At 36.2% G+C, this 14,538-nt stretch overlaps 1 protein-coding gene across 11 annotated transcripts in view; it reads right to left on the reverse strand.

The window, feature by feature from the left end:
- Nucleotides 1-14,538, reverse strand: part of LOC112052608 (uncharacterized) — a 106,719-nt gene that overhangs the window by 69,059 nt on the left and 23,122 nt on the right. For 6 of the 11 annotated variants that reach the window (XM_052881602.1, XM_052881603.1, XM_052881601.1 and 3 more), the window contains exons 12-27: nt 14,115-14,324; nt 13,714-14,007; nt 10,632-13,622; nt 9,892-10,557; nt 8,542-9,252; nt 8,246-8,437; nt 7,724-7,906; nt 7,305-7,436; nt 6,499-7,219; nt 6,246-6,421; nt 5,251-6,162; nt 4,957-5,094; nt 3,562-4,335; nt 2,723-2,866; nt 2,168-2,242; nt 794-871 (exon numbers count right to left, since the gene is read on the reverse strand). In XM_052881602.1, the coding sequence (XP_052737562.1) occupies nt 794-871; nt 2,168-2,242; nt 2,723-2,866; nt 3,562-4,335; nt 4,957-5,094; nt 5,251-6,162; nt 6,246-6,421; nt 6,499-7,219; nt 7,305-7,436; nt 7,724-7,906; nt 8,246-8,437; nt 8,542-9,252; nt 9,892-10,557; nt 10,632-13,622; nt 13,714-14,007; nt 14,115-14,324 (8,397 nt within the window). The remainder of the gene's footprint in view (nt 1-793; nt 872-2,167; nt 2,243-2,722; nt 2,867-3,561; nt 4,336-4,956; nt 5,095-5,250; nt 6,163-6,245; nt 6,422-6,498; nt 7,220-7,304; nt 7,437-7,723; nt 7,907-8,245; nt 8,438-8,541; nt 9,253-9,891; nt 10,558-10,631; nt 13,623-13,713; nt 14,008-14,114; nt 14,325-14,538) is intronic. The other 5 variants (XM_052881604.1, XM_052881610.1, XM_052881608.1 and 2 more) reach the window with 3 other exon arrangements.

The following is a 14,538-nucleotide window of genomic DNA, read 5'->3' on the forward strand; positions in this document are numbered from 1 at the left end:
TAAGAGATAGACCTTATTATATAAAATATATAATATATACAAATGATATATACAAATTTTCTTCGATTATTGCCCTTTCCAGTGCATAATTTTCCTTAAAAAGATTTAATAAAAGCAAGTGGAGAAACTGAAATGTTAGAAACATTACTGACGAACAGTGACTTCATTTTATACTGTGTATAATGTACAATGTAAATATCGAGATAGAGATAGTATAGAACTCGTATGTGTAGTAATAAATAATTACTCCCATTAACCTGCTAGGACATTATAGCAGCTGGAGTTTATTTTATTAAACCAAACTGTCACGATGTAAAACATATTTATTATTTAAAAGTTATATTGTATCTTAAGCCTAAATATAAAAGTTTAGTTACATATGCCTGATTCTACAAGATATCTTTAAAATTGCAATGACTAAATCTACGTAAGGATATTAAAAAAATAGAATAGGTACATAGTAAAACAACTGTATTTCGGGTCTGCCGAGAGAACGTAACCAGTACTTTGTGGCGTTTTATCGGACAAAATGGTACGCTGTTCATAGCAACAACCAGTTAATATGGAGTTATATTTGCTATTCACATTTAAAATAGTATACAGACTCGCTAGCTTTAAAGTAGAAGTCTGTTGCACACATCATATAGAAATGTGTAAGTAGAAACAGCTTATATGAGAACCTGTATAACATTTAACATTAATAATATATTTATTATTATAGTTAGCTATGTCACATAATGTAGCGTAAGAATTTTAAGTAGCGACAATAAGTCTTTGTCCTACGAATACTTACTTTCCATGCAGGCTCCCGAAAACGGATCACAGGGAACTCCTGGTCGACAGTGTGCACAATTTGGAGTTGGAGGTTCACCTGTTAAAGTTTTCAAAAGTTATACTTTCTTTAATCATCACCTCATACTAAGAGGTCTGAATAAAAACTGGCCAATTGCGTGTGGGCCACGCGCAGTGTAGGGTTCCGTAGATTAAATTAGCACTTAAAATTTATCTTCACCACTACGTCAATAAACGTAATTAATAGAAATTTCAGCTTTCTAGTAATAGAAAAATAAATTTCTAATATAATAGAGTTATCTTACTGACAATTTTACCTAATTAATTAACAACGGAATTTGTATGTTATTTTTATGCTCTGAGTACGTTTTTTAAGTTGGTCGACTATAACTCTTTTAATGGCAATTGCGACTTAGTTGTTATAGTTTTTCTTCAAATTTCATTATATATTCTACTTTATTGAATTTTATTCACGTATGTCTCGTATAAAAGACCGTTTAGCTGGTAGAGGGGGGGGGGACACTTGACTCGTAACAAAAGTTAGTTCGTACCTTAAGGTATATATAGGTATACATACAAACTTTTGACAGTTGACATATCACACGAACGAAATGAGCCTTTAAAGTATGTCATCTTACCACTATATCCAAAGCCAATGGGACTTCTTGGAATATATTTATTGCACCTATTTAACTATACATAACTGTACTCTACTGTAGGTAGATAATATATCTACAAAGTCATAGTAATGTACCGAATATGCCACGAAAAGAACATTGAGTTGTTATGTTCTGCTGCCGCGAAGAATAAGGTTACTTTTTGTGAAAATAGATCTTAAATAATAAATTAAAAAGATTAGAAGGTCATAGCTCATTGAAGTCATCCGGCGCCTAACCCACACCGGGAACAGTTTGCAAGTAGACCCGGTCACCGTGAACTTCATTAATACATCAATACATTCATATAAATAAACTTGAAGTGTCTGTCTGTGATTTCAAAATAACTGTGGTTTTTCAAGTGCGTCTAACAATATACATACAGATACACGATACTAAAACATAATAATCAAGCTTTTTTGAAATTTTTGTCTGTTTGTCTGTTTTTGCAGGATCTTTATAACAGCTGGTGCTGGACTCATTTGGAGACCGATTGGGACTTTCACTAAAAGATAGAGGATACATAAAGGCTACGTTTTATCCCAAAAATACTAGAATTTCACGCGTAAATTGTCGCGGGTGTCTATAAGTATTAAATATATTCGGCACGAGGCATACACGAGTAGTAGAGATTCTGGTGGTCGTGCAGCCACAATGAGCTATGACCCTAAAGTCTAACAATGTACCTTGACTCCAAAATTGAATGTCTAACAATGTACCTTGTACACAGATGCACCCGTCGCATTTTGAGTTAGGATATCTTGCACAATCCGCAGAAGTTTGGCATTGGCAAACTGTTCAAACAAAAAAATCTGATATAATTTATAATTTCAAACTGTGTATTATAGTGTGCCGTTTAATCTTAGTTACCTATAGGTTTGAAATATTTTCAAATTGACTTAAAATTGTATTTAATTTTTAACTTTAACTTGTAACGTTGCGTTGTATAAAAGATCTAAGCGTGCATACATGGCAGACATTGACTTTGTACCTACTACTAGGTACTTCAAAATATGTGAAATACTACCATTATAGTAGTAGTTCAAATATTTTGAAGCACTCCTGAGAACTGTAGAAGAGGCCCTGTAAATTGTATGGGAATGATATATCCGATTGAAAGGTTGATCGAGTGACCTATCGGTAATGAATGTCATCCCCATACATTTTTTTAAATTTTGAATCGTTAAGGTTCGAATTTTGAATTGATGTGTAATTTAGCTAAGGCCTCAGTATACATCAAGAGAATTTGAAATGAGTATCGTTGTTGCATTTACCCTTTGAACAAACAGGCTGATGATCAACGACAGCGCAGTGCTGCCCCGCGGCGCAGGGCCCGCCGCGCGCGCACGGGTCCGAGCAGCGCCCGCCCACGCACGCCAGCCCCACCGCGCACTGCTCATGGGCTCCGCATTCTAACGCTGCGAAATCCAACTATGTCACCAAGAGCTACGTCTTTTTAACATATAACGATATGCATTTGACTTTTAAAAAAACATTTCTTTATTAAAGTTTGTACAACTGTTTCAATAAAATTTGAAATTAATTAAGATCAAAGTCAATATTTTAATTTTTATTTTACATAATATATTAAATGTCTCACATTTACCTTTCGAAAACATCTTTGAACCAATAAATATATATTTAATTACAGGTTGGCGTAAAAGTAATGATAGTAAAAATAATACATAATAATATAATGGTGGTAATAGTATACAGAACAAAGGCGTAATCTTAACAACTTTGCAAACTGTCTCGTGGCAGTTTTTTGCATTGTTTAAGTTAATTAGCGTTGAAAGCGTTAAAGTTTCCCCAAGCGCAACCATCACCCAAATGTTCAAGTGAGAGTATGACTAATGTATATTCATGTATTTACACAAATAAAAAATAACATGCTCGAGTTTCTACCTGTTTTGGAAGGTCTAGAAGAATTCAACTGTCAAGAAAAAATGATCATGCTAGAAAAAAAGAAATAAAGAATATAGAAATAGCCGGATGAAGTCATAAAGTATACTATCGAATTTCCTGGAATATGAAGAAAAAAATTAATAAGATTGACGGTAATAAACTAATAGTAGGTACTGAAATATTTTTATTTTCTTTAACGCAGAATTACCTTTAATGCAGCCATGTTTTTCGTCGTGTGTAAATCCATTTGGACAAAACTTGCATACAGGATGATGATCTTCTACTGAACATGGAACGTCACCGCAAGCCTCTTTACATGGATCTTTACATTGGAAGTTTATGCATGCTAAATTTTGGGGGCATCCGTTATCTCTTAAACATATGGACACAGTCGGATGACAGTCTTCGACACAAATGCAGTGTGCCCGATGTTCAAGGACGTCACACTGTTTGCCTTTGTCACAGATAGGTTGCTTGGATGCCAAGCAAGGATTCACACATTTCGAATCTCGACAAGCTGCATTTGATGGGCATTGCTCGTCTCTCGTACATTCAGCGTTTTCGGGGGCACAAGTCAATTCTCCTCTTTCATTAAGTGCAAACCCATTGCGGCATACGCAAACAGGCACATGATTCCGAACTTCACATTTTTGATTTCTACTACAATTCTGATATCCCAAACATGGATTTCGGCATTGATTTGTATTTAAATCACACGCCAGTTTCAGAGGGCATGGCTTAGTGTCTGAACAATTGAATGTCATGTTGACATCTGCAGTGGGTTTGCACGTAGGGTCCAGTCGACAGGACGAACGGGGCTGGCCCACATAGCACTGCGGACATGAACACTGCGCGCGATGCATCACAGACACGCACAGGGCATCCTCTCCGCATACGCCTCGAATTGTGCAAGGGTCGACGCAACGTAAGCTCAAACACGCTTTGTCTACTGGGCAGTCTTTATCGCTCGTACATTCGATACCTAGGAAGATGTGAAAGAAGAAAGCAGAGTCGAAAGAGCTGTACCTTCAGCCACGAAGAGGAAACTTTCTCACGAGACAGTGCATGCTTTTTGAAATTGAGGGTTTATGATCAGAAGTAAATAACGTAATATTATAATACAAGCAATATGTACATGAAGCCGAACAAAATGTTACCGACTGTATTCAAGCACGAACGGTGAGAATGCTTCCACTAAATTAAAAATAACCTAAGCCTTTTGTACACATATGTAGTTAATTTTATAGTACATATCTGTACAACTTTTGTGAAAAGAATATTCATAAAAGTTATCAACATAAAACAAGGTTTTCAAATGGAAACTATAAGGATACTGGTTTTAAAATTAAATCTATGAAAAAGTGAAATTACTTAAATGAAGAACAAATACCCTGTTCAGATGGTATAACCAGAGTTTTTGAATATCGTATTTACAACATGTTAACGTTCTTTGCAGTTATACTAGATATACAAATAGCATGAAAAATTAAGACTGAAATCCTTTTTTAATCTTACAAAAATACACTTTTTCATGTAAACCTGTCACGTGCATTTGTACATGTGTTAAAATTATGAGAGGTACGTTAACTATATATTTACTTACTGGTGTGACATTCGATGTCGGCCTGTCCTTCTGTACCAGGAATACATCGACATACAAATTCAGCTCCTTCTCTTAAGCATTCTCCATTGATTCCACATCCAGTTGTTCGACAATCAACAACGCTTCGTTCCAGAGTACCTAACGTAAATATTAATTAATGAGTAAAATTATACCAATATTTATTTATAGATAATCTTTTAAATTAAAAAAAAATACTGTAACTACTGAAAACTTAAAATATTTTAGTTAATATTTCTACTCAAATAATTAATAAAGATAAAAGTCAAAACGTACATTCTATGTTAGGATCTCCATTCGGGAAATTGCGTGGACAGTAACACTGCGCTTCACTCTTGTGATCAATTTGACATTGAGCATTAGTGCCACATGCTTTAAACGCACATGGTGTCATCGTGCCACAAAAACATTCCTTTTGTGGATTCCCAGCACAGCCCGGAGGACACGTGCATTCATAGTTTCCATCGTCCAAATCACGACAGCGAGCATTAACTCCACACGGATTACGTAAACAACTACCGGCAGGTGGCTTTGAACATTCTATTTTTGGTTTTCCGATGTAGTTGGGAGGACATGAACATTGTGGTACTCTATTCTCTGACCGGCATATAGCATTAGCACCGCAAGCATTTAAACATACATTTTTACACTTTCCTTTGGTATCGCACGTTTCGTCTGATTCACAGTCACTATTTTTTGAGCACTCGTATGGTTTACATTCTTTTTTAGGATCTCCAGAAAAACCACTAGGACAACTACAAATAGAACGATGTCTACTAGCTAAACAAATAGCATTTTTACCACATGAACTTTCTCTACATACTTCCACGCATTTTTTTGATGAGCATACCATATCGTCACCACAATCTCTATTATTATTGCAGCCAGGTATACAAGCTCCTTGGGCGCATATCTGTCTCTCAGGACATCTATTTCTTGTGGAACAAAGTGTTCTGCATCCACCATCTATACATTTCTCCCCACAACTACAATCTGAATTATCATTGCAAACCGCAACACAATATCCACTATCATCACATGGGCAAAATCCATCACAGGGTAATTGTTTCTTCTTACACTCAACCAGAGGATTTCCTGTATAATTACTATTGCAAGTGCACAATGTACGATGATTTAATACTTTACACTTTGCACATGTCCCACAAGCCAAAATGTCATTACATGGATCTACAAAAAAACGTTTATAAAAGTTAATTATCTTTAATAACGAAATTGCTAAGTAAAGAAAGCTGAAGCTTTATTATTATTACCTTTACATTGTCCGTTGATACAAGCTTGATTTGATTCGCAAGCGTTGTCGTCTCGGCAACCTTGCTTACACATCCTATTTTCGCAAATATGTCCTTCACTGCACCCGTCATCACTATTGCAGATAAGTCTACATATACCACGTATGCATTTTTCATTAGATAAGCATATATTATCCCTAAAAAATTTAAAATGTATTTAAAGACATCTGTATTAAAATTGTATTAAATATATGTTTTTAAATTATTGTACTACCTTCTACATGCTGGGTAGCACGTATCTCCGTAGCAACTAAAGCCATCTGGACAATTTTTGTTACTATCGCAGCGTGATGGAATTCTTTTACATACAACTTTTGGATCGCCAGATAAGGATTCAGGGCATGTACATATTGCAGTGTGGTCTTCTGCGATGCATAAAGAATTTGCACCGCATGTTCCTGGCTCAATACATGGATCAACACACTGACCCGATATGCAGGCAAGATTACTTGGGCAATGCGTATTGGATCTGCAGCCAGTGACACAAAAGTGTCCGTCACAAACTTCATCATCTGAGCAATGCTCGTCCGAAGTACAAGCGTAGCGACACACTCCTAAATTACAACGTTCCCCTTCTAGGCATTCTGGGCCGTCCATACTACATGCTGGACGGCATCTATCGTCTTCACATCTCCAGCCAATAGCACAATCGGTATGCATTTGGCAAAGTAAAGATGGAGTTCGGACACAACCAACATTAGGTGTAGGATTCGCTATCAAGCCATCTGAACAAGAGCAGACTGCTTTCCGGGAATCGACTGAACATAATGCATTTGGACCACACGGGTTAATTTCTTGAGAACATGGACTTTTACAATAATTGTTGTTGCAAACTTCTTCTTGTCCACAGTCATCATCGTGTCTACAGCCGAATCGACAACTGCTGGATAAGCATATATGTCCGAGGAAGCAATCATTATCGACGCGACATGTTACTGGAAATTAAATATGTAAAATAATATCAATTCAAGGTAAATATTAATTGGAACAAGATTCTATTGCATTAATCTAAAGACTTACGCATGCAACTTCCTTGAGAACATCTTTCGTTCATGGCGCACTCTTCATCTAATTTACAGTTGGGTACACAAGCCGAATCTTTGCAAGCATACCCATCTTCACATTCTCCGGCAGAACCACACAGTCTTGGAGCTTAAATACAAACATAAACATGTTTAGCTGACTGTAAGTGTTCTAAAAAGTTTAAATTCTATTTATTTCTAAGTTTAGTAGGATTCTGTAAATTTAAAGTTTCCAAGGGAAAAATCGGAACCCCTAGAAAAAATCTTTAATGACTGTCTATCAGTATGCTAAGTCCTTTTTTTTCAAGACACCGTGGAATTACTAAGTTGAAAATAAATTTATAACAAAAAATAACAAATTATTAAACCGAGTACATCTCACAATATACCTTGCATGAAACTATACAAGATACTCACTTCTTACACATTCGATGTCTTGATTTCCAGTAAAACTATATGGACAACTGCATTGTACAATATGATTTTCAGTTTGGCAAATTGCATTAAGCCCACAAGTCTTTTCCATTTTGCAGGGATTGATACACTGTCCATTGTTACATTTTTCACTTAATTCACACTCTTCGTCATTTATACATACTCCTAAAACATATTAAATCGATGTATTAAATATTTGATGTGTATTCTGTTATCTAACTGCCTCGTTGGTTTATTGGTTAGCCTATGTGATTTTGAATCATATTTTTTGATTTTCTTTCTTCTAAGTTGGAGGTGTCACACCCCCGTGCCATAAAGAGCACGTTGAGCTGTCGGTCCCGGTCGTTTAGTGGCCGTAAAAAATTTCAACATTATCACTATAAGCCCGCTAATGGAAAAGCATGGTGGGTCTAAGCACCATGTCCCCTTCTTCTATTAGGTGGGCCGGTTGTAGTAAAGGTTAAACAAATGAAGATATTAAATAAAAAATATCCAATAAACAACCTTTACAAACACCCCTATGGCAATATAATTGATCTGGGCAATCACTCTTTTCTCTACATGTTGTTTCCTGAAGGCGGCATCCTTTATCACTTGATGCATTTCCAATGTATCCTGGTTTACATTTACATTGACCTGAATGTCTCGCTGCAATGCACTCAGCATTAGGTCCACATTTGATACTGTCACAAGCATCTAAAAGAAAATAATTTCATAATGATTAAATATAATTTACACCTTATTATGACAAAGTGGAACAATAAATTCCTAATTTTATTTACTTGAAATATTTTAATTACCTGTACATTTTCTTACACTGCCTGTTATTGTACAGCGGGCAACAACGGGGCAATCTCTATTAAATCTACATTCCTCAGCCTTATGACATCCTTCAGTATATGGATCTCCAATGGTCCCGGCAGGGCATATGCACTTCCCATTGCTCCGCGTGTTAATGCATTCAGCACCGTTACCACATGGTCTTGAATCACACCAATCAATTTCTGTACATCCTTTAACTGGATCTCCAGTAAACCCAGGCTGACAATAACATACAGACTTATGTTTTTCAGAAGAACAAATTGAGTTTTCTCCGCAATTCTTATTACTCAAACATGCGACTTTACAAATATTATTGTCGCAAAATTTATCCTCGCTGCAATTTGAATCAGTGTCACATTCCTTTTTGTCACATCCTTTTACGGGATCTCCAAGAAACCCTTCTTTGCATAAGCAAACAGATTTGTGAGAAATACCTGAGCAATATGCATTTCTACCACAAGGTTGGTTTTCACATAATTTAATGCATTTTGATAATCCATTTGATCCTATGTCACACTGTTCATCTTCAGCACAGTCATTGTGCGAAACACATTTAACATCTTTCATACAAATTTTGTTGGTACAAAAATGTGAGTCTGGGCAGCTGTCGTTTGAATTACAGGTCAGTCTACATGCTTCCTGAATACAAATTTGATCATCAAAACAATCCCTTGAATTTTTGCAAACACCTAAAACGTAAAAATTTGTTAAAGATCTATAGGAGTATGATGCACGAGGCGAAACAATGGGAAGAAAACCGGTTGAAAAATTTTCTTATTTCATCGGCTGCTTTGGTTAAAACAAAAATTTAAAAACGATTAAGCTATTGCATATCATTTTTTATCAATTTATGCAATTATAATTATTTATTTATTTTATATATGCATTGTTTTTCTTGTATACAGGATTATTCTTTTATATTAATTCAAGTTACACTTTTTGAGCGTGGTGGCCGATAAGAAAACAGATTTTACTAGTCTCACATAGCATTGTTTCTAAAAGTGATAGAATTAGTTATGAACAGTTAGCAGCTTGTCTACACGCATACGTCTAGTCGCACGCACACAAATACCGTGCCGAAGTCTGCCAAACTGAAACGACGTTGGATGATGTACGGCTTTTGACGCCGCACCGCTATGCAGCTGGAGTGGGGGGTGTTAGGTTTATTTTCGTTACGGAATTTCTTGACTCGGTCACTGCGCTCACAGCCCGCGATAAAAGCTATGCAATAGCTTAAAAGAAACTGCACTACAACAGTTGAATTTAGCATTTATTTTGTTATATTTTATTCAATTTCATGTAAAGATAAATTCATGCCTGAAACTTACCTAAGCACAAGTTTTCAACACATATTGTACCCGAAGAACATCTACTGTCATCATTGCAATATTGTATAGGAACACACCCAAGTACAGGATCACCTGTATAACCTGATTTACAAGAACAGTATCCGACGTGAGCTTTTGATAAGCAGTTGGTGTTTTTGCCACAAGCACGTGGTAAGTTGCACGAGTTAATACAGACATTATTAGAACATGCTTCTTCGGTTGAACAATCAGAATCTTGGACACATTCAAACTTGGTACACTTCTTGTACGGATCTCCTTGACTGTCTGATTCACATTCACATAGAGGTTTATGTTTAGACACTGCACAAACAGCATTTACACCACAGACTGATTTATCACATGGATTAATACAATGATTTTCATTACATGTTGTTTGTTCAGAACAATCATAATCTGTTAGACATTCTCCAGGCATTTTACAAGTGCCACTGTTGAGGTCTTTTATCGTTCCATTTACGCAATTGCATTTAAACGAACCCATAGTATTATCACATTTTGCATTTAAAGGACAGGGATTATTAATGCATTCATTTATATCTGCACATTTATTATTGATCAATTCAAATCCTGATGAACAAGCACATACTTCTTTGTGATTTTCAATTTTACAGATACCTCCTTGACATGCAAAATCATCACATTTTTCTGTAAAATATATCATACAATTATTTTGTTGTCATTTACCAGATTAAATTTAAAAATATATTTTTTATACTTACCAGAACATTTATTACTTTGAGAATTACAATATTTATCATCAGAACAATCAGAGTCAGTAATACACTCAACTTTATAGCAACCAATATTTTTATCAAATGGATTTCCTAGATGCCCTAATTCACAGGTACATGTTGTTCTATGATAATTAACTTGGCAAACGGCATTAATTCCACAGGCGTTTGTGTCACAGGGATTTGAACACTTCCCTTTGATACAAGCTAAAGAATTATCACATTGGCTATCCTGCCTACATTGATTTGGTAGCAAACAACCAGATTTATAAGGATCGCCAATAGCGCCTGTAGGACATATACATTTAAAAGATCCTTCCGTGTCTATACACTGAGCCGTAGGATGGCATGGATTATTAAGACATTCATCAAGATTCAAACATTCGCTATTTATCATGTCAAAACCTGGAGCACATTTACACTCTTTTGAAACGCAAAGCTGATTATTGGGACAATCAGAGTTAGTTTTACAACCAGGAATACATACTCCAGCACTACAGTGTTCTCCGTGTAAGCAATTACTACTAGTGTGACATATTTTGTGACATTTGTTATCATTACACTTTTCTCCCATTGCACAGTTAGAGTTATCTTGACAGGGAACTTGACAAAGGAAACCAATACACATGTGATCAGGTGGGCACTGAGATGTTTTACTACAACTTGCTGGTTTTCGTACACAACCTTGTTGTGGTGTCGGAGATCCTTCGAATCCTTCAGGACATTCACATTTTGTGCTGTGATTGATTCTTGAACATATAGCATTTGGACCACAAACTCTTGTCGTTGAACAAGGATTCTTACATTTATTATTAATACACGCCTCTTCAATGGGACAGTCTTCATTGGTTCTACAACCTATTAAACATTGACCTTCAACACAAGCCTGACCAATGCTGCACTGAGCATGTTTTTGACATTTAGTTACACAGTAATTTTTAACACATTCTTCCCCAAGGTCACAATGACTAGAATTCGTACACGCTGAAAAGCATTGGCCATTGTGGCAAACATCATTGTCACAGTCTATTTCATTTCTACATGATATAACTTTTTTCTTACAAGATCTTTCATCTGGCGTGCTTTCAAAACCGTCGGCACATGAACATATTGCTTTTTTGCTTACAACGTTACATAAGGTATTAACGCCACATGCTCCTTCACATAGATTTACACATCTTCCTTTAATACAAATAGAATCGGCTAAGCAGTCTATATCACCATTTGGGCAATCTCCTTGTTTTCTACAACCATCTTGTATAGGATCACCAACGAGGCCAGGAGGACACTTGCAAATATAAGTAGATGACCGCGGTTCACATATAGCAGTTTGATGACAAGGGTTTGGATTACAAAGTTCCGTTTTTCTACAACCAATTTCAGGTAATGGATCAGGAAAATATCCAGATAAACATTGACATTTGAATTTGTGATTATCTGCTATGCATACGGCATTCTCTCCGCAACTATCTTCCGAACAAACGTTTATACATTTGTACGTAAAACGATTACACAGTTCATGAGGATTGCAGTCAACATTATATACACATGGAACTGATTCGCATCCCTTCTCGGGATCTTCTGGATTTCCTGTAAAAGGACCTAATGGACATTGACACTTGGCTACGTGATTATTAGCGACACAAATAGCATTTGGTCCACAAACTTTTTGTTGACAAGCCGGGACACATTTTTTTAAGCTTCCGATATCTTTACATACATCATTTTCTTTACACTCAACGTCGTTATTACATTCATTTTTATCAACAAGTGAGCAACCGTCGCGGTCATTTGGATTTCCTATAAAACCTGCTAAGCACTGGCATTGGCTTTTGTGTTGCTGTGTTAAACACCTTGAGTTTTGCGGACATGTGAATAGGGCACACATGTCTATACATTTTTTTACACCAAGTACATCTGTTTCACATGACTTATTGTCGTCACAATCGTTATCCTTTTCACAATTTGGTGTTGTTGGTTGCTCACACGTTGAACTTATTGGATTCCAAATGAACCCACTTTTACAATCACAATGAGCAACGCTGTCTACGATTTTACAGTTCTCATTCGAACTACAAGCGATAGTAGAGCATAAATCGATGCATCTGTTATTGCTTCCATCTATTACCAAGCAAATTTGTGGCGCATCGCAGTCACTATCTGAGTTACATTCATGATTAGGTTCTCTTTGTTGCAAGTGACATCCTGACTTAACATCTTCGGGCTTACCCACGTATCCTTCAGCGCAAATACAATGAGCTTGGTGATTAGTACTAACACAATGTGAATTTGGACCACATTGAATTTTGGTACATACATCTACACATTTACGAATACTTTTTCCTAATTGGAAACATATTTCTGAATTTTTACAATCAATATCTGTAATGCATTTATTGTCAAGACTGCATCCATGAATCATATCATGTGGATTTCCAGTATAACTCTGTAGACATACACATCGGCCTTCTTCACAGATCGAATTAGGGCCGCATATAATAGACTGGCAGACATCAACACATCTAGAATTTTCGCAAATAAGTCCTTCAGGACATGTTGCGTTGCGAGAACATGAACAAACGGAACCATCGATACACTTAGACATTGATACTTGTGTGCATAATTCGTATGGATTTCCAATATATTTACTCTTGCAGATACAGCTATAGCTTCCTGGGGTATTGATACAAATTGCATTTTCAGCACACGGTCTCGAGCTGCATTCATCTATATCTATACATTGTAAATTTGGATTACCCACATAGCCCGGCGGACACAAACATTCAACGTGAGATTTGGTTTGTTGACAAACTGCATTGGTTCCACAAGAAGCAGTTGCACAAGTTATTCGTTTTCGTGGTAGACATTTTACATATGGATTTCCAGTATATCCTTTGTCGCACTTGCACATGTTAGTTTGGCCATAAACGCAATGTGCATTCTCACTACACTCGGGCTCACAATTTGGTGGGGCCACAGCTGTGAAATAAAATTAATAATTAAATATCATAATAGGAATAAAGTACAAAATGATATGTTACCGGTTTATTTATATCAGGTATATACTTACGTGGCATACATAATAAATCTGGATTTCCTACAAAATAAGTATTGCAAACACATTGACCGCTGTTTTCATCACACGATGCACCTATTCCACAAAAAACTGTTTCACAACGTTGTCGACATCTTCCAGCTATACAAGTTAAAGGTTCGTCACAAGCCAGTCCTGGCCCACAAATATCTCGCCTGCAAGCTCCACCAGGGAATGGATTTCCAACCATTCCTTCTGGACAGACACATGTTGGTCCGGTTTTTGATATTATACATTGAGCAGCTGAGGCACAAGAATAGTTGTCACAACCTTTAATTGGAAACAAAAACTAATTATTTTTTGTCTGACAGAAAGAAAACTTACATCATGTATTTCGAATTACGTATGACTAGAAGAGCTAAATGTATAATACTTACCAGATATGCATTTTCCTCCTTCAGGTTTTGTATATCCAGGATTGCACCGACACCAGGGAGCATGATTTTCGACTTCACAGAATGCATTAGGACCACAAGAAATTGTAACACACGGAGAAGCACACGTGCGGTTTAAACACGCTAGATTGTTAGGACATTGACTGTTTTCACTACATAGCTGCCTTTGAGACGTTCCTTCTTCGACGGTACCTAAAATTTCATTTAATTTTAGTTCATTATGCTAGTTATGTCTTCAAACATCAAATTTAATATACAGCTTCAGTATTGCAGGCATACCAATTCTTTTATGACGTCACATTTTGACAGCGGTAAGTAATACATATGAATATTTCAACGTTTTAATAACACATAATAACGTAAATTGAAATTTTAGATTTTAGCTATTAAGTTAAAATTGATCATA

Source organism: Bicyclus anynana, chromosome 5 (assembly GCF_947172395.1).
Source record: "Bicyclus anynana chromosome 5, ilBicAnyn1.1, whole genome shotgun sequence".
NCBI lineage: Eukaryota > Metazoa > Arthropoda > Insecta > Lepidoptera > Nymphalidae > Bicyclus > Bicyclus anynana.